Source organism: Palaemon carinicauda, chromosome 33, assembly GCF_036898095.1.
Source record: "Palaemon carinicauda isolate YSFRI2023 chromosome 33, ASM3689809v2, whole genome shotgun sequence".
Classification (NCBI taxonomy): Eukaryota; Metazoa; Arthropoda; class Malacostraca; order Decapoda; family Palaemonidae; genus Palaemon; species Palaemon carinicauda.
In genome coordinates, this window is record NC_090757.1 from 34,572,494 (window position 1) to 34,595,665 (window position 23,172).

The following is a 23,172-nucleotide window of genomic DNA, read 5'->3' on the forward strand; positions in this document are numbered from 1 at the left end:
AGTGAGAGCCTTATCTTAAGCGACATTCTCCTTCGGGAGAACAAACCTCTTATGCGGAGGTGTTATCTTTGAACCTGCTGGTTCTCCTTGATCCTTCAGGTTCTGGTTACGATCACCCTTTGGGGTCTCGTTACGATCACCCTTTGGGCTGGCGTGATCGTTGAGCCTTCGCACTCTCGTTATGTTGATCCTGCGGGTTCTCATGACAGTAGGCTCCGCTCGAAACCTTCGGGTTTCAGTTACGCTGAGCCTTCGGGAACTTGTGCCATCAATCACGCTCACCTTTAGGGGTCTCGTGACAGAGGAACCTCGGTTCCTCGTTATGCTGATCCTTCGGGGTCTCGTAACATTAGTTATGCAGAACCCTTGGGCTCGCGTAAATTTAGTCACTCTGACGCTTTGGTGTTTTGTGACAGGAAAACTTCGGTTTCTTGTTGCGCTGACCCTTCGGGGTTTCGTAACATTAGTTACGCTGAACCCTTTGGCTCTCGTAACTTTAGTCACTCTGACACCTTGGTGTTTTGTGACAGGGAAACTTCGGTTTCTCGTTGGGCTGATCCTTCGGGGTCTTGTAACATTAGTTACGCTGAACCCTTTGGCTCTCGTAACTTTAGTCACTCTGACACCTTGGTGTTTTGTGACAGGGAAACTTCGGTTTCTCGTTGGGCTGATCCTTCGGGGTCTTGTAACATTAGTTACGCTGAACCCTTGGGCTCTCCTAACTTTAGTCACTCTGACACTTCGGTGTTTTGTGACAGGGAAACTTTGGTTTCTCGTTACGCTGACCCTTCGGGGGCTCGTAACATTAGTTACGTTGAACCCTAGGGCTCTCGTAACTTTAGTCACTGACACTTCGGTGTTTTGTGACAGGGAATCTTCGGTTTCTCGTTACGCTGACCCTTCGGAGTCTCGTAACGTTAGTTACGCAGAACCCTAGGGCTCTCGTAACTTTAGTCACTACAACACTTCAGTGTTTAGTGACAGGGAAACTTCGGTTTTTCGTTGCGCTGACCCTTCGGGGTCTCGCAACACAGGCTACGTTAGGCTTATGGTCTCTCGTGCCCTTTATCATGCTGATCCTTCGGGGCCTCGTGACAGAGAAACTTCCTTTTCGTTTGCGCTGATCTTTCGGGGTTTCACAACGCTGTTCACGCCGAACCTTTGAGTTCTCATGATCATAGCCATACTTATATGACAGAGTTTGGGGACTCTTGTTGCGTTGACCGGTCGCGCTCACACAACACAGGCTATCGTGAACCTTCGGGTGAACGTAGTAGTGAGTACTCTCGCCACACTGAGAGCTCTCGCGTGCAAATTGGCGTGCACAACCAACCTTTTGCGCGCACGACCTGTTTGGCGTGCACAACCAACCTTATGCGCACACAACCAACCTTATGCGCGCATGGACGATCTGGCACGCACGATCGGTTTGGCGTACACAACCAAATTGGCGCGCATGATCGAATTTGTGTGCACGACCAAATTGGCGCGCACGATCGGATTTGCGCGCACGGCCGATGTGGCGTGTGCATCCAATTTGGCGCTCACAACCAAATTGGTGCTCTCGACCTTTTGGGGCACGCACGGCCGATCTGGCGCGCGCAATTGGATTGGCTCGCACAGCCGATGTGGCGCGCTCGCACGACCAACTTGGCGCGAACAACTCTTATGACAGAGGTGTACACGAGTGCACAAGAGTTTTGCTCTCATGACATGAGTTTTCGAGCTCTCGTCCCGTGAATTGTTCGCGCGCGCTCATCGTCATTAAGAGTTTTGCTCTTATGACAGAGGGATGCCTGCTGCCTGGGGGTTTGCGAATCTCTACAGGTAACTGTGAAACAGTTCCTTTGGGTCCTGGTCACGTAGCACGATTCCTGAAAATTCCATCAGGAATGGGTGATGGAGTTCCTGCTGGTTCTCGGCACAACATCCCTTAAGGTCGTGGGAGGGGAATTTGCAAATGGATTCTGAACCCCTGGGCTCTGATCCGAATCTCTCGGTTTCCGCGATCCAGAGTTTTTTCTGGGCACTCTGTGGTCGACCTCCCCTCCCCTGCGGGATGGGTCTTCCAAAGGTGGGACTTGATGCGTCACTCTGCACTCCCAGCTGATTACTATATCAGCTGGTCTGGTTTTGCCAGCACCGATTCTTTCGTTTTTTGAGCAAACCACCGTCATCTTTCCTCCACCTTCTCACTTCGGGTGGTTTGGTTAGCAGACGGAAATGAGCGAGGAATGAAAAATTCTTTACATTCCAGTTCATTTCCCCTGACAGGCCTTGCCTGATTTAGACGGTAGTTTTCTCACTAGTGAGAAAGCGTTCGATGGCAACCCTTTCGGGTAAGCGGTCGATGGCAACCCTTTCGGGTAAGCGGTCGATGGCAATTATGTCTGGCCTTCTTGAAGCAAACCCTGACATACGAGACTTCACCCTTTTTGGGAGACTCGTTCCTGAGAAGTTTCTACAGAACTTCAGTGGGTATTGTTAAAACTTCATGAAGGCTGTAGGCCGTCCCGGAGCATGCGCTCTAGCCAAGACAAAACCGTGAGGTTATTGTCTTAAACTCGGTCCTACCGTTTGATGGAGGCAGCCTCCCCCGTCATTGTACCGAGGGTATAACGACTTGCCTTTTACACGATAGGCTTCCGAGACTTTTATTCTATCCTTACAGGGTTATTGTTTCGAACAATTAGTCCCGAAGGAACATTGTTAGCTGACCTTAAAAGAACGATAGCAACAGCGTGGGCAACTTTTCGTTACGTTTACGAACGTTTCAAACCCCACCCACAGATAACCAGACATTCGTTTCTGTGTAATGAACACTGGCTAGCCCCTCACATAAAGAGGAGTGGTAAACCAAAGGGGAAATGATTGCCTCTATAACTGTATATTTTGTTTGAGAACATGTTCGCTCTCATTCAAGAAAATATTACAGTTAGTCAACTATCAAAATTCTTTTGACAATAATGTTGCGATTCGTCGCTCATACATTATTCCCGCAACCGGATTTGTTGCAAACGTTTTCCTGGAGTCAGAGAATACGCATGCTCTAGCGCAAATGGACAAGTACATACAGTGAACCCTCGCTACTTCGCGGTTCGACCATCGCGGATTCACCACTTCGCGGATTTTTTCCATAACCCATATATATACAGTAATATATATATATATATATATATATATATATATATATATATATATATATATATATATATATATATGTATGCATGTATTTATGTATATATGTAATTATGTATATGTGTATACATATAAATATATATATATATATATACACACACACACACATATATATATATATATATATATATATATTTATATATATATATATATATATATATATATATATATATATATATATATATATATATATCTAAAGTAGGAAGATGTGATGTAGTTCTAAGGGAAAAGTATGGGAAATATGTCTGGGTAATAAGCAAAGCTCTACCTCCAGTTTGTTTCTACATTATGATCAGAGATAAATGTAAACAAAACATTGGTTGCCATTTTTTATCGTGCTTTTTAGCATGTTTAGGAAATGCATGATATAAAATCACCTTTAATATTTGTGCCTGGCCTGTTTTAGTTTAGGGTACTGTAGTACATGCATTAAGTGTTCTGTACATTAAAGGGTAGTTTGTTAACAGTACTACGTACAAGGGAAGGTTTTAAAAGTCTGAATATACATGTTGAATAAATAGGTAAATATGGTGTCACTACTTCGCGGATTTTCACCTATCGCGGCCGCGACTGGAACCTATCTACCGCGATAAACGAGGGTTCACTGTATATGCGTACAAGCGATCTTTCTGCCAATAAGGGCTATGTACATCTTGCAATTAGAACTCCGTTCTATTAAGTTGTATATTTACAGTAGGGTCCAAGAATTATGCGAGAATTTGGTCGATGAAAGGCCTCGTGTAATTGGAAATTCGTGTATTTCGAAACACATCATGGCGGCAAACAGCAACCTACCCGTCAATTTTTTTTCACTCCATTTCTAGCTTTCTAGCTATATTTATACTGTATATACACTGTGTGTGTGTATGTATGTGTATGTATGTATGTATGTATATATTATATATATATATACATATATATATATATATATATATATATATATATATATATATATATATATATATATACACATATATATATATATATATATATATATATATATATATATATATATATATATATATATACTGTAGCTTTTATCTTAACAATACTGTAAGAAATCCTTCTTATAGATTTTTTTTATAAAATACTGTACAAAATTTCTTTTATGGATAAATAAAACAATAAAAAGTTGTTAAAGTTTTGATAATTTTCTATGACTGTAGTATTTACTACTGTACTATGCATAGCTTACTGTTTTCAGTATTTTCCGAATAATGTAGAATTATTTCCTATAGATACAAAAAACAAAAAAGGGTTTTCAAGGTTTGATACAGTATCTAGCAATAGTTATAAATTACAGTATAGTACTGTATATCCATGATGACACTCCCACACGTAAACACGGCCACTAGGCGCAAGTGTGCACTAGGCTGCTGTACGATAATCTACCGTAATTTTCTGCCAGAAAACATCTAAGCGTCCCCCCTGGACCAGGTTGCCGCTAACGTACCGTCACGCTTTTTTGCCCTGAGCGGTCATTTCACTAATGATAATTTTTCAAAGTTAATATCATTTCTTTATGCTTATAATTCGTAATTATAGTTAAAAGTAGGGATATTAATTAAATGGTTGAGTAAAAAACAATTAATACTACTATTATTTCATTTCAAATGGCTACATAATACTGAATATTCTAATGGGTTCTTTTTATCTTCAATCGTAAATCTTACGCCTGGATAAGCAACAAAAGGAAAGGGATAAGTCTCTCTCTCTCTCTCTCTCTCTCTCTCTCTCTCTCTCTCTCTCTCTCTCTCTCTCTCTCTCTCTCTCTCTCTCTTCATATCGTTTCCTGTATAGTTTTCAAATATGTTCGTCATACATTTGTACATTATTTATCCACTTTATTCTCTCTCTCTCTCTCTCTCTCTCTCTCTCTCTCTCTCTCTCTCTCTCTCTCTCTCTCTCTCTGCGTTTCCTTTCCCTTTATAGTTTTGTGAAATTTCGTTGTCCAGTCATTCGGTAATGAGAAGTCATTTTCGCTTTCGGCATCGAAAGAAAACTTTGTTTCTTCAATATACTCATCACTGGAGGATTCAGAACTTGTGCTCTCATTATCAAACAGGTTATCATTATCAAATTCCTCAACAAGAATATCATTTATTTCATCTAAAGAAATAACCTTCCTCTTTAGACCGTTCATTACAAAAGGAACAACAAATAACCACTTATGCATGAACGCCCGAGCGCACAGATAGGAAACCAGTTTCTAACATCAAGCTACTTTCAGAAAAATAGTTGCCAGACATCATATAAGTTTCTATTCACAGTCCCCATATGCTGAGAGTGTTGCCAAGTGGTGATCCTATACTTACTATACGAGTAAACGTAATATCACGAGACTGACGGCTTGTAAAAGGCAATTAAAGTCATGAACGGAATATACAGTTGAAGGCGGTACCGAGTAGATCGTGGTGAACGGTTTATCACGTGGGTGACGCTTAACAGGTTAAAAAAACATTTTATATAGTTCGGTATTTTCTCTATCCATCCTCTCCCAGAAAACCTTCAAATGTGAATTATCGGAATGTGTGCAGATCTTGACAGTGCGATAACTAGTTAGCGACTGAGAATAAAAAAAATAAAAAGCCCGATTGACGATGCTGATGAAGAGGATATCGAATACCGATTTTTCCCTAATTGATTTTTTCTACGTTCTGTCTAATCCAATGTACAGTACATTCTTATGTAAAGGGCGAACCCCAACATTTCTTGATGCTGCTACACTTTAATTATAGATATTTTACCACCTATTTATAATCTTTATTTATAATAACATCTTTAGTAAAAGCTCTTCAATATCACTTTCAGAAGTAAATGCGTTTATGATCGACGATGAAACGTAAAAAAAACATTTTCCTTTTAAGGAGGCGTTTTTTAGGAAAAAAAACACGAAACAAAATTGCTCATATTTAATTTATTTTGATTTTCTAAGGATAAATAAAACAACATTAATTATAACATTATTATTACATAGTACCTGGTAAGATATCTTTTGCCGCAAAAGTTAACCTATAGACAGATGTTAAAATTGGTTAGCGAGTTCGTTATGATTGGCGATGGAACGTACTAAACAAAGTAATGGGTTTGGTTGTACAGTAGTGACATGTTTGGCAGTAGCATGATATAAAATAGTCTTTATTTAATTTAATTTTTGGTTTCAGAAGTACTATATAAAAGAATTTCAAACAATTTAGATGAAACGGAGCACAACGCACTACTACTGGATGATAGCGGTAGTCTTGCACACGAAAGCAATAAAGGTGTTCCCATGACGATGCTGTTCTGTTGATTTTTTTTTTGGAAACTTTTCAATATTTCAAATGGCACTGTTGATTTTGATGGTTTTTAATTTAAAGTTTAATGAATAAGAATTTTTCACCATAATCACAACGGAAGTATAAAAATTAATTAGTACAAATATGGAATATTATACATATAGGTGTTGGACAGTTAGGCTAGCCTAGCGACAAGTTCACACAACAGATGGGCAAACCTTAAAATTTTTTCATCCAAAACTAGTCTTAAAATGTTTGAACAGAAATCTTTCTCTCACATTCTCCCCCTCCCCTTCTCAGACATCGGGAAACCATCCCCCCCCCCCAATACAATTAAGAAAACAATAGATTTCCTACGGTTCGCGGTGCTTGACTCGCGGATTTAGAATGCTCCTCGCAGATACAGGAAATTTAATTTTTAAAAACTATCGATCGTGTAATTGAGGAATCGCGTAATTAGAACACGTGTAATTCGGGACCCTACTGTATATCCCTTACTGAAACCAGGTTATTCAGTACATTACTTGGCTACTTTCCTGTAACCAGACATACGGCATGTATGATCCGCCTCCTTATAGGCATTTTTTCCTTTCCCCCGATCGGAAGTCTTAGTCTCCTACAAAGGCTCTGGCTGGAAATTTCTCATAAGCATATCTGTTCCCTAGTAGGGAACATTTAATATAAATGCTAGGTTACTGATCGGAGACGGGGAAGTACGAACGTTTTTTTCCTAAGTAGGAGAAACCTCCGTTACGAACGTTTTCAACGTTCTCCAACTGAGTTCCAGACACGACTTTTATGTCAAACTACACATGTATGCTTGTCATGCTCACAGTTCGGTGTTACTACTCCGTAGTAGGCTTATGCTCTTTACCCACCCAACAATAGATTGAAGATACGTCTCAATCTCCTCTTGGGTTTGGTTGGACGAGTTCGGTGATTGCCGTACAGTCTCTTGTCCGAAAAGCGATCTCTATGGAGTACTGATTAACTGGTTTTCCGTTTGGTATTGGTCTTATTCGGCCAACCACACTGGTTTAGTGGCAGTTGGAGGGAGAACAGGCTGTTCCCCTTCGTTGCAAGAACGTGCAATTAGTTACATGTCTCGACATCATCTAAAGATGTGTTTATTGCTATGCACTCCCCCCCCTCACCGCTGGACAATCCGCGGATGATGGGTGGCAGACGAGAGCTTCTGTAAAGAGGCCTTTCTTCTCGTCTTCCCTCTGGATCTGATGCCCTCTTTTATGCATCAAAAGAGGGGGGGGGGGGGATATGCCGCACCATTTTAGCCTCGTCCGTTGGCCCGATTCTGAAAGGTACCAGCATTCACCTCTCTTAGAGAACCATCTAGCAGTACAAAGCCTCAGATGGACAGAGGATAACTAGTTGCCCCATCTGCTCGCGTCATTCCTGGTACAGGAATGTGCTTGCAAAACCACCCAGATAGTGGGCTTCTAGTGTCTTGGAATCATCTTGTATCCAACAAAGTCTTAACTTTGTGAGGTCCCCGACTGTGGTTATGCTTGCAGCAGCCCTGATCTTCAGGCTCCCACTTGACCGTTCCCCAGTCGCAGAACACCAGGCCCTCAAACAAGATGTATTCCAAGATCGGTGGGGCGGCCTAGAGGTGTGCCTTGTTTTTTTTCCCCCCATTCGGTCTGGTGAAAAAGTCCTCAGCCAAGTCAGGATCGTCGTCGGCGCCCACTCGTGTCCGAGTATTGGGTTCTGTCGTTAGCCATCAGCTTCTTATCTTTGGGGTGGGTGCTTATGTCTGATGTGGCTGTTAAGTCCTAGTCTGTGGTGGAAGAGTCGCGGACAGTGTTCATAAGGGAGGGTAGGTGGTGGGCGGGGCTGTTCTAATCGCTCTCTCCTTCTTCTCTTCCTAGCCTCCTCATTTTGTCTCCTCCTCTCCTCGAAGTCCACGGTGTACTGTACTCCTCCAGGTTTTCCTGTCCCTGGCTGTTTCTTCCCATGAGGAAGGATCGATGTCAGTTAGAGCCAGGGTGCGCTTTAGTTGATCTTTATAGCGCATTTTCAGGGCTCCTCGTGGTCTGGTGCCCTGGGTCAGTTCTCCGTAGAATATCTTCTTTGGGAGCCTAGATGGATCCATCCTATGCACATGTCCTATCCAGCGGAGGCGGTGGTGGATGATGTTGGCCTCCACGCTGGTCAGCGAGGCACGTTCTTAGACTTCAATGTTGGTGGTGTGGCTCTCCCAGGGGATTTTCAAGATCTGCCTCAGTTTCATTTGTTGGAAGCGTTCTAGGTTTTTAATATCGCTTCTATATAGCGTCCATGTTTCACATGCATACAGGAGCGTGGAGAGGACTACTGCCCTGAACACCATTATTTTGGTGGTCATTGTCAGTGCGTGGTTGTTAAATACGCGGCAGTTGAGTCGGCCAAAGGCGGAGTGGGCTGCCCTGATCCTGTTCTCCACGTCCTTTTTGCTTGTGGGAGCTGATGTTAGGATGCTCCCTAGGTAGGAGAACTAGTCCACCTGTTCTAACGGTTGGTCATTCACTGTGGTATTGAAGTTCGGGAGCATCAGTCCTGGTGGATGACAGACGAGGGTCTTGGTTTTGTCTGTATTGACTTGCATCCCAAAACGTCCGTAGGCAGAGTTGTATGCATCAGCTAACGACTGCAGGTCCTCTGCCGTCTGACCTGGAGTGGCATTGTCGTCAGCATACTGCAGTTCTCGCACTGCACACAAGGTGGTCTTGGTTCTGGCACGGAGTCTAGCGAGGTTGAAAACGCCTCCATCCATGCGGAAACGTAGGTCGACTGAGGGTGTGTCTGGGGGAATCTCGTTGAGCATTGCTGCGGTGTATAGCGAGAAACATGTTGGGGCCAGAACACAGCCCTGCTTCAGGCCGCCGTTGATGGGGAATGGGCCTGAAAGAAAGTTCTGGAGGGCACGCACCAGCTTGACAAAATCGGGTGGGCAGCCATATCTTTTGAGGACAGCCCACATGGCAGGTCGAGGTACTTTGTCGAAGGCCTTTTTCAAATCCCAGAAGATGAACATTATGGGCTGTTGTTGTTCGAGGCTCTTCTCTTGTAGTTGTCGCGCGCAGAAGATCATGTCTATGGTCCCGCGGGAAGGTCGAAAGCCGCACTGGGACTCTGGCAGGACGTCTTCTGCGAGAATAAGGAGGCGGTCAAGGAGAATCCGAGCGAAAATCTTACTCGCGATGCTTAGTAGTGATATTCCCCGGTAGTTGTTACAGTTCTCCCTGTCTCCCCTCTTGAAGATGGTAAGGATGTTTGCATCGCGGAAGTCACTGGGGAGGGTCTTGGTCTCCCATATTTTCAGTATAAGGAGCATCAAACGGTTCCTCAACCCGGGGCCACTGTGAGTGAGGAGCTCCAACGGGATGTTGTCTGGCCCTAGGGCTTTGCCGGGCTTCATGCACTGCAGGGCCTTGTTGAAGTCCTGGATGGAGGGTGGTAGTGCCATCCAGTGACGGACGGGATGCTGCGGGGTCATTCGCAGGAGATCGTCTGGGGTGTCTGCTTGGTCATTGAGGAGGTTCTCAAAGTGAGACCTCCACCTGGCCAGGATGCCCTCACTGTCGGTGATGGTCGTGGCCCCATCCGCGTCCTTCAGGCCGCCCACTGATGACCGTGTGGGACCTAATATTTCCTTTGTTGCTGCATAGAAGCTGCGCAGGTCACGTTGGTCAGCGAAACTCTGTATTTCTGCAGCTTTTCTTTGCCACCAGGTGTACTGGGCTTCACGGATCCCTCTTTGGCAATCGGCTTCAGCCACCTTGTGAGCACATTTGTTAGCTGCTGTTGGTTGGTTTTCTAAAGTCAGGCGTGCTTGTCGTTTGGTTTCAATGAGAAGAGCGATGGTAGCATCATTCTCATCGAACCGATCCTGCCGTTTCTTGGTGGTGTAGCCTAGTGTTTCCTCTGCGGCACGGGCCATGGCGTTTCTGAGGGTGGTCCAGCGGTGCTCAACAGTGGCCTGACCCACGGGGTCTGCGGGGTCTGCGAGGTGACGTTCGCAGGCCTCCTTGTAGTTCTGTGCCACCTGTGGGTTGCGGAGCTTGCTACAATCAAAGCGTTGGTTTGGTACGCTGTCAGGTGCCCTTCTGGGTGGTCGTAGGGTCATCACGGAGAGTCGGGAGATGAGGAGTCTGTGGTCCGTCCAGCAGTCGTCTGCTCCGGGCATGGATCGGGTGATGCGGACGTCTCCTCAGTCTCTGGCTCTGGTCAGGACGTAGTCCAGGGTGTGCCAGTGTTTAGACCGTGGGTGTCTCCATGTGGTCTTTTGTCGCTTTGGTAACTGGAAGATGGTGTTGGTTACAAGTTGGTGTTCTGCACACAGACCCAGTAGGAGTTGGCCATTGGCGTTGCAATTTCCAATGCCATGGCGGCCGATGATTCCCTCCCACAGGCGATGGTCTTTGCCTACTCGGGCATTAAAGTCGCCAAGCACAAGCTTGTCGTTGGCGGGCACTGCCTGGATGGTGCGGTCGAGCTGGGTGTAGAAGGCAGCTTTGTCATCATCGGTTGAGGTCATAGTCGGGGCGTAGACTGAGATCAAGGTGAGGTGTCTGTCCCACGTGATGGGGATGCGGACAGTCATCAGGCGCTCACTGATGGCCTTGGGAGTGAGGTTGTGCTGCTGCACCAGCTGGGAACGGATGGCGAAACCAACACCGTGGATGCGAGGCTCCTCTAGGGCCTTGCCTTTCCAGAAGATGGTGTAGCCTGTTCCAGCTTCCCTGATGTTGCCCTCTTCGGGTAGTCTGGTCTCGCTAAGAGCCGCCACATCAACATTGAAGCAGGCTAGCTCCTTGCAGATGAGGGCTGTACGTCGTTCCGGGTGGTTGGTGTTCGTCACGTCTTGGAGGGTGCGGATGTTCCACGCACCTAAGGTTAATATTTTTTCCTTGTTGTTTCGACCGCATTAGTGGGATGTCCGCCAGCCGCAGTGAGCTGACCAGACGGGTTTGCCGTGTCCGATGTTTACCCCACCTTTTCTAGGGGCCTCCCCAGTTGGGCTGGGCTGCGGTGTCCTCAATAGGCCAGCCCAGTCACGGGTCCAGCTGCCGAACTCTGGTGTCACGGCACCGTCACCAGAGAGCGGCTGAATCTTAGACTCACCGCCTGAGTGCAGTCGTGGGCTAAGGGCTTCCAGCTATCCAGGCCTGCCCCCTTCACCCACGGTGCTGTCGCCTCAGGACTTGGTGGTGGTGATGATGATGATGTTGGTGAGAAAGAGATGAAGAAGGGTGGAGGAATCGACAGAATGCCAGTAGCTGGGTATATTGTTTTGGGTGGTCGTGGCTTTGCAACGGCTACGCACACACACTTGGCCCACATCGTTTTCACCGCGGCTCAGGACATATGAGACAGGTGGCTTCTCCGATGTTGGTTGCATCGGGCTGCCGGGTTCTTGTTATGTCAAGGCCTGCCTTGTTGCCTGCCCGACAGGCATTGCCCTCTTCCGCCGGCTCTGGGTAGCTCCGCCGTTGGGGTCTTATTTGGTTTGATTTTGGAGTTTTCTTTCTCCTAGCCTTTGCCTATCTGAAATAAAGGAAAAGGCCTATAGGGGTCCAGTCTTGGTCTGGTCTCTCAGAACTGGCCTTAGCGGTATGGTTGAGCCTGCCAGGGTGGATAAACTACCCCACCGCCATTGCCCAGCCCATCATTGAGACACTCAAGCCCCTCTACTACAGCAAAGTGCTGGACCATCAGAGGGGCAAGTCAGGATAAGCAAGGTCTTATCAATGACTCCAATAGCTTCGCTATGGCATCCCGCAGAATGGTTCCCAGACCTTCTGCAGCCCCTGACGGAGCTCCAATAGCTTCGCTAGGGCAACCTGCAGAATGGTTCCCGGACCTTCAACAGCTCCTGACGGAGTTCCGAGGGATCTTCCTCTGCGGAACGATCTTCCAAGCAGCCACATGTTAACACTTTCCTAAGCCGTAGCTTTACTTCGACTTCACGCCTGGGACATTTCTACACTACCCCTCTCAGAGAGGCATTTCGCAACAAGTTACGGAAAAGATGTCTAGGCTCCTCAGACACTTTTCAGCGGTGGTCTTCCAGGCGAAGTGTTCGGTCCTTTGTGACTGATGTTGTGGAAGGGGATTCTCTCCCATCGATGCCTTTACTTATACAAGTGTGAAATAACTTGTCCCCCGTCGGATCTCAACCTCCTCCTGGAATCGCGGTTCGGGTCCTTCAGTCTCTGAAGGCCCCTCTCTATGAACCTTATGCCCAGCAGCAGATCGATTCCTTACACGGAAGACGGTCTTTCTACTCACTTGGGCTTTTGACCAAGATAGTTAGTGTGTTGTATGATCCATCTTCTGATGTCTCCTACCCTAGGAGACGGGAAGAAGTAATCCTCAGCGGCGTCCCTGAGTGGATTGCCAAGACTTAAAATCCGAGTGGGCTGTACCCTAGGTGCAGCCCATTTCGAATAAAGTGTCTTTGTTCGGTAACCAGAAACCCCTCAACTGGGGTTTTACCCAGTGAGGAGTCTGTGAGGTTACCTTAGAAGAACGATACCAGCTCGCCCCCGTGTGTCGGCACTGTTAACCAGCACGGGGAAGGTCAAGAGGAGGACCTCAAGTATTTCCTTCCCCTCTGGGATCGGAAGGCAATTGAGGTTACTCTCAGTCTAGACTCTCCTCCATCCTAAGACCCAGAGCTTGTAACGTCAGTGGCGTTGCTACGTCCCTGGCGTTCAAGAAACTACTCTGTGGTGCAGATATCTGTCTGTATAGATTGCCTTACCTTGTGTAAGACCCGGGCTCTTGCCTGTGGGCAGCCCGGAATGTGCAGATACTTTAAGTGGGCATGTGGAAGCGTCAATCGACCTTCACGGCCCACTACCTGCAAAGACGTAACCCACAAGAACATGGAGACCTTTTCCATTGGTCCTGTGGTGGTTGCACAACAAATGGTGTAAACACCTCAGGCTCCTTGATGGACAAGTAGCAGAGGGTTGAGGGCTGAGGCTACCCGGGTTAGTCTGGGGTGAATGAGTAAGAATGCCTGGCTCCTTTTTTTCCTTTCACCTTCTCCCCTCTGGGGAAAACAGCTCCGCAAGCCTCAGTATAGCTGACCTCACCTCGCTGCAGGTAAGACCCATTTCCCTTGTGCCTCCTAAGTATAGAAGAATACTTTATTACATCCCCAATACCTTTTAGAGGGAGGGTATTGGGTAAGTCTTTAAGAACAATAGGTTTTGTACTCGAGTTCCTATGCTAAAGACAAGCCACACTGTTAGTTCCACTCACACACAAGCTTCTGCAGGCCGCTATCAGTGCATTACCTCATATCGGCACTTTATTTTAGCGAGGGTAAGGTCCCATCTACTATCGATTACAGATCGAAATAGAGAGGACCCCGGGTCATGACCAAGGCCAGTTGGTGAGGACTTCCTCCCTCCTAAGAGTAAGTCACCCTATAAATAGCGGAGGGTTTGCATCTACGTCGGAACAAATAACAAATTTGTAAGTAATTTGTATTTTTCCTAGTATACAAACCTGGAGCTATTTATACAAATTGGCCCGCCACCCTGTCCCCCGAGAAGTCCTGCCATAATGCAAAGTGGTTACTCAGCCGAGAGGTGTGAGTGAGCGGGGTAGCCAGTCTACTCCACCCCCCACCCGCTAACTAGCGGATGGGGTACCCACCCACTAACTAGCGGATGGGGCAGTTATCCCTAACTAAAATTATCATGGCTCGTCTTTCAGCTGCGCCGAAAGTATACCCTATAAATAGCTCCAGGTTTGTATATTAGGAAAATTACAAATTACTTACAAATTTGTTATTTTGAATGGGAATTATGGGAGTTTACATTAATTATTATTTTTCCATATCTCACAAAGTATAGCTGAATCCTATTACCATTATCTTTAGTATTTTAAGGGGCCATTGTTCTTTACCTTATTTTGACTGTAGAAAATATTTAAGTGGTGTAGCCAGTATATACAGAGGCTGAAGTTAAGACCTAATTTGTCAGTTAATGTCGCACAGTACTCCTGATTCATGGTTCCCTTTGCAATTTTTCTGAATATTTGAACATCATTGGTGTTACTTTGACCCCAAGCTATTCTGAATATTTGTACATTATTTGTGTTACTTTGACCCCAAGCTATTCTGAATATTTAAACATCATTGGTGTTACTTTAACCCCAAGCTATTCTGAAAACTACATTAGAACATTATTAGTGTTACTTTGACCCCAAGCTATTCTGAATATTTAAACATTATTTGTGTTACTTTGACCCCAAGCTTTCATTACTACATCACTTGAAGAACGTATTATCAAAGGTAGCCTGGAAGGTAGGTTTTGCTTGTAAGGCTGCTGCTTCCTAATATGGAGATTTTTGGGCTCGAGCCATGTCGTCCTGATGGAAGTTCCTTCTGGCAACTTATACAGTATAATATTTCTGCGATTGATATTACAAGAGAATTACCGTCAGGTATCATGGGGTTCCAACCCCCGGAAACGACTATCCGAAGATATCGTGTATAATCAGGGACGTATCCTAAGATAACCATAGATATCTGCACCCTAAACAGACCTTACCCAGTCTAATCCACTAAGGGGAAGGATAAATAAGGACCCGTAACACATCCTATCATCTTCAAGTGCCCCTATTCGTTCCTGTCTTCCATTCCTTTGATCGCAGCTTATGGCTACAGTTCGGTTGATTTTGTAGGCCCTTTTTTCGCAGTTTTTGTGAAAATTTTTCATATGGAATGGCTTCCTCTTTTTCGTCAAAGGCGTAATCTTCGAAGAAGATACATGTTGAGTTCGCTGGAATATACTGTTATGCAGCATCTTGTCTGTTGGACACAATGGCTCACAGTGTTGGTTTTTTTTCTCAACAGTAGTTATGATTCCTCTTTTGTTCTTACGCAAATACAAACCTTCGTCCTTTATTATTATTACTATCCAAGCTACAACCATATTCGGAAAAGCAAGATGCTATAAGCCCAAGGGCTCCAATAGGGAAAAATAGCCCAGCGAGGAAAGAAAATAAGGAAATAGATAAACAATGAGAAAAAATTAACAACAAATTATTCTAAAACAGTAACAACATCAAAACAGATGTCATAAATAAACTATAAAAAGACTTATGTCGTGCCTGTTCAACACAAAAACATTTGGTGCAAGTTTGAACTTTTGAAGTTCTACTGATTCAACTTCCTGATTAGGAAGATCATTCCACAACTTGGTCACAGCTGGAATAAAACTTCTAGAATACTCAAAGAGTTGGGAGTGGGTGGGTGGTTTCTTAGCATTATTATTGAATATTTAAGTAATAGATTGCAAAGAGTTGTTGTTTGTGGGCACCATAGTGAGTATAGGAATATGATATCTGGTGTTGCAATAGTCAAGGGCTCACCTCTGAGGCAGCCGCTGAAGAGAGATCGAGACAACACGATAATAAACCCTCAACCTACAAAGGGGCGGCGGAGCAGACCCAGCCCTTTCGTTGCAGTCGACCCAACAACAGGAGAGGATCACCCTAGAAGTGGAAGTCCCCTCATTGCACCACTAGTGGGAGGATGCACAAGTTGGCGGATGAGGTTGTAATTCCACGTGACAGAGCCTTGTACGGTAGAGGTCCTACATTTAGTATACTACCTCCCGTTCACAGACTCACCCTGCTCTTACCCTGTCCCTGATGTATTTGAGCGGCTCCGACTAATACATGGTTTTTCAGAAAGAGGTTGCAGAGATGTTGGGAAAGAAAGCAATTGAAGAGATGAAGGACTCGTCTCCAGGGTTTTACAGCAACCTGTTTCTGGTTTAGAAATTCTGGAGGCTGGAAGTCATTGACCTGTCCCATCTGGACAAGTTTGTCCTGCAGATGAAGTTCAGAATGGAGATGCCCAACGTGTTCCTGCAGGCAATACTATGGTACAGCTTCTTACTCTCCATATATCTAAAGGATACTTATTTCAAGATTCCAGGCCACCGGAACTCCAGAAAGCACCTTTGGTTCTTCTTGGAAAAGAGGAGATTCCAGTTTCGCATCCTTCGTTTGTCTGTCCACGGCTCCAATGGGGGGTTCACAAGTGTTCACGCTGGTGTTATCTTGATTACACGTGATGGAGATAAAACTTCTTCGCTATCACAATGACTGGCTTCTGTTAGAAGAGTCAAGAGGCCCATCTTCTAACCTGCCGGAACTTATTTCTTGAGTTTTGTCAGGATAGGGGGATCATGATAAACCAGAAGTCTTATCTCACCTCAACCCAACGGATTGTTTATTATTATTACTAGCTAAGCTACAACCCTATAGTCAATTCTTTTTAGTGAGCCAGATTTGCACTGACTCGCAGGGATGCCCTTTTAGCTCGGAAAAGTTTCCAGATCGCTGATTGGTTGGACAAGATAATTCTAACCAATCAGATGGCAGGAAAATTTCCGAGCTAAAAGGGCACCGCTGTGAGTCAGTGCAAATGTGCCTCATTAAAAAAAATTGAGTATAGTTGGTAAAGCAATATGCTATAAGCCCAAGGCTCCAACCGGAAAAAATAGCCCAGTGAGGAAAGGAAATAAATAAAGGATATAAGAAGTAATGAATAATTGAAATAAAATATTTTAAAAACATTAACAATAAAATATATTTCATAAATAAGCTATAAAAGGACTATGACAGTGGAATGAGAATAGAGACAGTCCAAGCAAAAGTCTTTCCATCACAGGACAGGTGCAGAGGTTGAGAATGGTGTCAATTCCCTTCTTAACCCCCAATTGCTTACTAGCCAAGCAGTGGCAGAGACTGCTAGGACACCTAACCTCATTAGAGCATCTAGTCCTGCACGGTCGGTTACATCTACGTTCAGTGCAGTGGGCCTTTAACCCTTTTACCCCCAAAGGACGTACTGGTACGTTTCACAAAACTCATCCCTTTACCCCCATGGATGTACCGGTACGTCCTTGCAAAAAAATGCTATAAAATTTTTTTTTTTCCTATTTTTGATAATTTTTTGAGAAAATTCAGGCATTTTCCAAGAGAATGAGACCAACCTGACCTCTCTATGACAAAAATTAAGGCTGTTAGAGCAATTTAAAAGAAATATACTGCAAAACATGCTGGGGAAAAAATAACCCCTTGGGGGTTAAGGGTTGGAAATTTCCAAAGAGCCTGGGGGTAAAAGGGTTAAGACTGTAATGTTTAATTTCTATATGGAAAATTACTCTTGAATAGAGTTATAAAGCTTTCAGTTTGTTCCTCTTTCTTGTCAACATTATCCGGTTTATTTACATTCCTAGCATACACCTTCTGTAGGTTCTCAAATTCTCAGTTTTTTTCTTGTCATGCTTGTGTCACCCATTTCATATTCATTCTTTTCATTTGCAAATTTTTTATCTGTTGCCTTCATTTTAACTTTCATTTTCCCAATTTTTTATCTGTTGCCTTCATTTTAACTTACATTTTCCCAATATTTTATCTGTTGCCTTCATTTTAACTTTCATTTTCCCAATTTTTTATCTGTTGCCTTCATTTTAACTTTCATTTTCCCAATTTTTTATCTGTTGCCTTCATTTTAACTTACATTTTCCCAATATTTTATCTGTTGCCTTCATTTTAACTTTCATTTTCCCAATTTTTTATCTGTTGCCTTCATTTTAACTTTCATTTTCCCAATTTTTTATCTGTTGCCTTCATTTTAACTTACATTTTCCCAATATTTTATCTGTTGCCTTCATTTTAACTTTCATTTTCCCAATTTTTTATCTGTTGCCTTCATTTTAACTTTCATTTTCCCAATATTTTATTGGTTTCCTTCATTTTAACATAATTTCCTTGTTTGATTTTTATTTCTCAAAGTTATCTTCTTAAAGTGTAATTTCAGGGTCTTTGAGTAATTTAATCAGATCCCGTTTTCTCCTTTTATTCAGAGACGAAGGGGAAATAAATATCGGCTGTGGCGATGGAGTGAGCTTCAAAAAGCTCTCCCTGCATGATGATGATGGCCTGGAAAGTGACATGGAGAGGCCAAATGGTAAGGAGGAAGTTGTATTAATTTTTTTTCTATTTTATATAACAGGTGTACCAGAGTATAATAAGTACAGTGTCCCGATATTTGAAGGACATAATTTCAAAAAGTAAATATAATGTCATACCTTGCCATGCACAAACTACTCGTACTCATTTTTTATGTGTGAATGCAAAATATGTAAGAAAAACTGTTTAAGAAAAAATCCTCAGTGCAAATTCAAAATTCTTATGGCATGAAACATATTTGTTCTTAAGCATATACTGTACAAAGCTTCATCCCTTAAAATATGGATATCTTTTCATTGGGTCTGGAATGGCCATTGAATTGTTAACAGGGTAGTTAGTACACTAATTGGAAAAGCTGCAGAGGTAGAGAGTTGAGGTTTAGGTGCAGGCCTCTCTACCTTTTTAAAGTACATGCACAGGTTTATTTGCTAGGATTCCATCCACTTTTCTTCCAAGATCTCCTTGTAACAGCTCACAAGATCCATGCCACCTCCTGAACACCTTCATAAACCTTTCCATGCTGAGATTCTGTTCCTCAAACTTTGCCATTGCTCCCTCTAGCAGGGCAGAGCATTCTGCCTAGGGCTTGGCTGTAAATGTTTTGGGCTCCAGGATCGAGGTGTCTTCCTCTTCTACAGTCATCTGGCTCAATGAGCCCCTCAGCAGACATGCCTCACCATGAGATGCCAAGAGCTCAGTGACATCATCAGCATCCACCTCAAGATCCAGCTGCTTACTAAGGTCAAGAACCTTCTTGGTGACAGCCTCAACTGTCCTTTCAAAGTCAAATGAATTACAGTGAACCCTCGCTACTTCGCGGTTCGACCATCGCGGATTCACCACTTCGCGGATTTTTTCCATAACCCATATATATACAGTAATATATATATATATATATATATATATATATATATATATATATATATGTATGCATGTATTTATGTATATATGTAGGTATGTATATGTGTATACATATAAATATATATATATATATATATACACACACACACACACATATATATATATATATATATATATATATATATATATATATATATATATATATATATATATCTATATATCTAAAGTAGGAAGATGTGATGTAGTTCTAAGGGAAAAGTATGGGAAATATGTCTGGGTAATAAGCAAAGCTCTACCACCAGTTTGTTTCTACATTATGATCAGAGATAAATGTAAACAAAACATTGGTTGCCATTTTTTATCGTGCTTTTTAGCATGTTTAGGAAATGCATGATATAAAATCACCTTTAATATTTGTGCCTGTTTTAGTTTAGGGTACTGTAGTACATGCATTAAGTGTTCTGTACATTAAAGGGTAGTTTGTTAACAGTACTACGTACAAGGGAAGGTGTTAAAAGTCTGAATATACATGTTGAATAAATAGGTAAATATGGTGTCACTACTTCGCGGATTTTCACCTATCGCGGCCGCGACTGGAACCTATCTACCGCGATAAACGAGGGTTCACTGTATCGGCAAACTGAGAGTAAAGCCTCTTCCAGTCGCTATTCATGACACTATCCATGTTGGTTTGCTTCACCTTATCCCAAGCTTCTCGGATGTAGTAGGATTTCCAGAACATCTTGAGGGTCATGTCTTCTGTTGGCTCCAAATCCATAGCAATTGTCTTACAGAGGTAGTAGGCCTTGAAGGAAACAATTACCTCTTGGTTCGTAGGCTGTAATATTGTAGTAGTGTTTGGGGGTAAGTAATCCACCTTGACATCTCTATGAAAGTCAGCTGCTAAGTTGGCAGGGTGACCAGGCCATGGTCCAGCAATAGCAGCATCTTAAGGGGTAGGCCTTTCTTAGCACAATACTACTCAACCTCAAGCACAAAGTGGTTGAAGAACCAGTCCTCAAATAGCAAGATGGTCATCCATGCCTTCTTATTAGACTTCCAGATGACCGTAGCTGACTTTTCTAAACCCTCTTGAAAGCCCTGGGACTCTCAGCTTGACACAAGCATAGACTTCAGCTTGCAGTCACCAGAAGCATTACCCCTAAAAAGCAAAGTCAGTCTTTCCTTGCAAAATTTGTGTCCTGGTGCCATCTTCTCCTTAATGATGTAGGTCCTGTTTGGCTTACACTTGCGAAATAAGCATGTCTCATTCACATTGAAGACTTGTGCCACACAAAACCCACGTTCCATAATATTCTCAGCCAATGCATCAGGGAATTCACATGCTGCTTCATTATCAGCACTAGCAGCTCCACCTTGTACTTTGAGGTTATGCAAATTAGCACGAGCCTTAAGTCTCATAAACCACACCTTACTAACCACAAGCTCATCACTTTCATTCCCTTCTTCCTTTTTACTTTTCAAGGTCTTGAATCACCATAAGGCTCACTGATACGCCACTGATTCTAGTTGTCCATCAAGATCACTAATAACCTCAACATCTCAGTTATGAGACCACAGCATTGTTATGTACTGTAATAATGGTCTACTTCATAGTCACAGATCCTTTCCCATGCTCAAAAATGCAATGTTCATCTTTGATGATAGTCACAGTGGTAGAACAACTAAGGCCTAATGCACGACCTATGTTTGTAAGGGTCTCCCCTTTTTTGTTTCACTTCATTATAGCCACTTTTATTTCCATTGTAATGGCTTTCCTTGTCTTGGATGCACTGCCATCGGGAGAGTCTTCCTTATGCTTTCCATACATAATGTAAAGCAAAAGAAGGGTACAAAAACATGAAAAAAGAATATCATTACCAAAATTTGTAAGCTGAGACAGCAAACTGATGCTAAAGTGATGCAAATTGCACTACTAAGTGGTCAGGCAACGTCATTAGCTGCTCTGCATGGGCAAATAGTTTGGCCTATTGTATTAACGAATCAAACATAGTTGCTCGAAAGTGAGTTACTCTGAGTTTTTTAGCACCTTATGGAAACCCGTTCATAAGAGCAAATCATCGTAACTCAAGACCGCCATAACCCATGGACCTCCTGTAATTTATGTCCTTTTGGAAATATTTATGAACCACACAAATAAAACCACTTGTTCCTATGCAAATACAAATTATTGTCCTTTATGTAGGGAGCAGTCTTCAGAGTGTGAGCCAAACAGCTGTTAGTTAACGAGAGGTGAGAGCGAGGGCAACAAGCTCTGCCCCCTTACCTGCCAAAGTCTCTTTACAGTACTTAAGTTCTCAGCTACACTGAGTACGAATATACGGATACCCCCTCAAGCTAAGTTTTCATTTTCTTCATGAAATGAATACTGGAGATGTTTGAGGGAGTCGTTACCAGAAAAGTATGTCAAAATTATTCAGATGTACAAGAATGTGCATACTAGATTGAGAAGCAGTGTTGAAGAGACACATGGATTTGAGGTAGGAGTTGGCTTACACCAGGGGTTAGCATTTACTTTTACTTTGATGGCTGCTTTTCCGGTCCCATACAGCAGGGGAACCCCACTCTCTACAGGACCTCCACTGTCGTTTTACCTTGTTCGTTCAGAGAATTTAACATTTCATATCACATATTGTTCATTTACTGTTAAATTGTAGCTGTCAAAAGACTCATGAAATAAGAAAGTCTTCAGTGTCCTCTTGAAAGTTTTAATGTCTTCAATCATTCGAATGTTTCGTGGGAGCTTATTATATAGTCTCGGGGCTGCATATTTAAAGGCTCTGGAGCCTAAAGTAGACATATATCTAGGTTCCAACAGTTTGAATCCATCTGTAACTATTCTCGTGTCGACACGATTTGTTAGCTGCGCAATGTGTAGCAATTCTCTTAGGTATTTTGGACGCCCGGTTCTGATAACTTGGTGGGTTATTGTACATATTTTAAATTCAGTTCTCGCTTTAATCGGCAGCCAGTGCAAATCGATTAGTATAGGGGTGATCCTTTCTCTAGGTGCTACACCTTTTATCAGTCTTACTCCTCTGTTTATTATGTTTTGTAATTTCTTAAGTTGCAATTTTGGTAAATTGTAGTAGTCAATCCTGGTAATAACACAGTTTATCACAAGTTTCTTTACAGAATTTTCGTCCAGGTACTTTTTTGTAAACGCAATATTTCTTAGATGATAACGAGCCGTTTTTATTATATTATTTATAAGGCATTTAGAGACAGGTTACAGTCAAGAAATACACCTAGATCTCGAACTTTACTAGATATCGGCACCGAGTCATTATTTATTTTCATTTGAATATCACCTAAGTTTCTCACGCTGTTTCTCTTGCCCACCGCCATGAATTCAGTTTTGTTCTCATTTAATTTTAGTTGTTTAAATGTCATCCATTCTCTAACACTATCAAGGATTGTTTAGAGTTTCAGTAGTGTCATGTATATCATTTATGGAGAAGTAAAATTATGTGTCATCTGCAAATAGTTTAAACTTCACGTCCTGCCTTTGTAGCATTTTCGATAGACCAATAGTATAGATGCAGAATAAGATTGGGCCAAGTACACTCCCCTGGGGTACCCCTCTGTTTAAGGGTTCATATGATAAGAGTTTCCAATTTGTACACAGTAATTTCTACCAACCAAGTAGTCTTTTAGGTATTCGAAGGCTTGATCTTCAACGTTGATGGACCGTAGATCATTTAGTAGCAGTTCATGCACCACTGTATCAAAAGCAGCACTGAAATCGAGCAGTATTAAGATACCACATTTATTTTCATCCATCATTTCTAGCATATCATTTACA

At 43.0% G+C, this 23,172-nt stretch overlaps 1 protein-coding gene across 2 annotated transcripts in view; it reads left to right on the plus strand.

The window, feature by feature from the left end:
• LOC137625924 (GRIP1-associated protein 1-like) overlaps positions 1-23,172 on the plus strand; it is a 109,771-nt gene that overhangs the window by 43,837 nt on the left and 42,762 nt on the right. For both annotated transcript variants that reach the window (XM_068356934.1, XM_068356935.1), the window contains exon 6: positions 18,380-18,483. In XM_068356934.1, the coding sequence (XP_068213035.1) occupies positions 18,380-18,483 (104 nt within the window). The remainder of the gene's footprint in view (positions 1-18,379; positions 18,484-23,172) is intronic.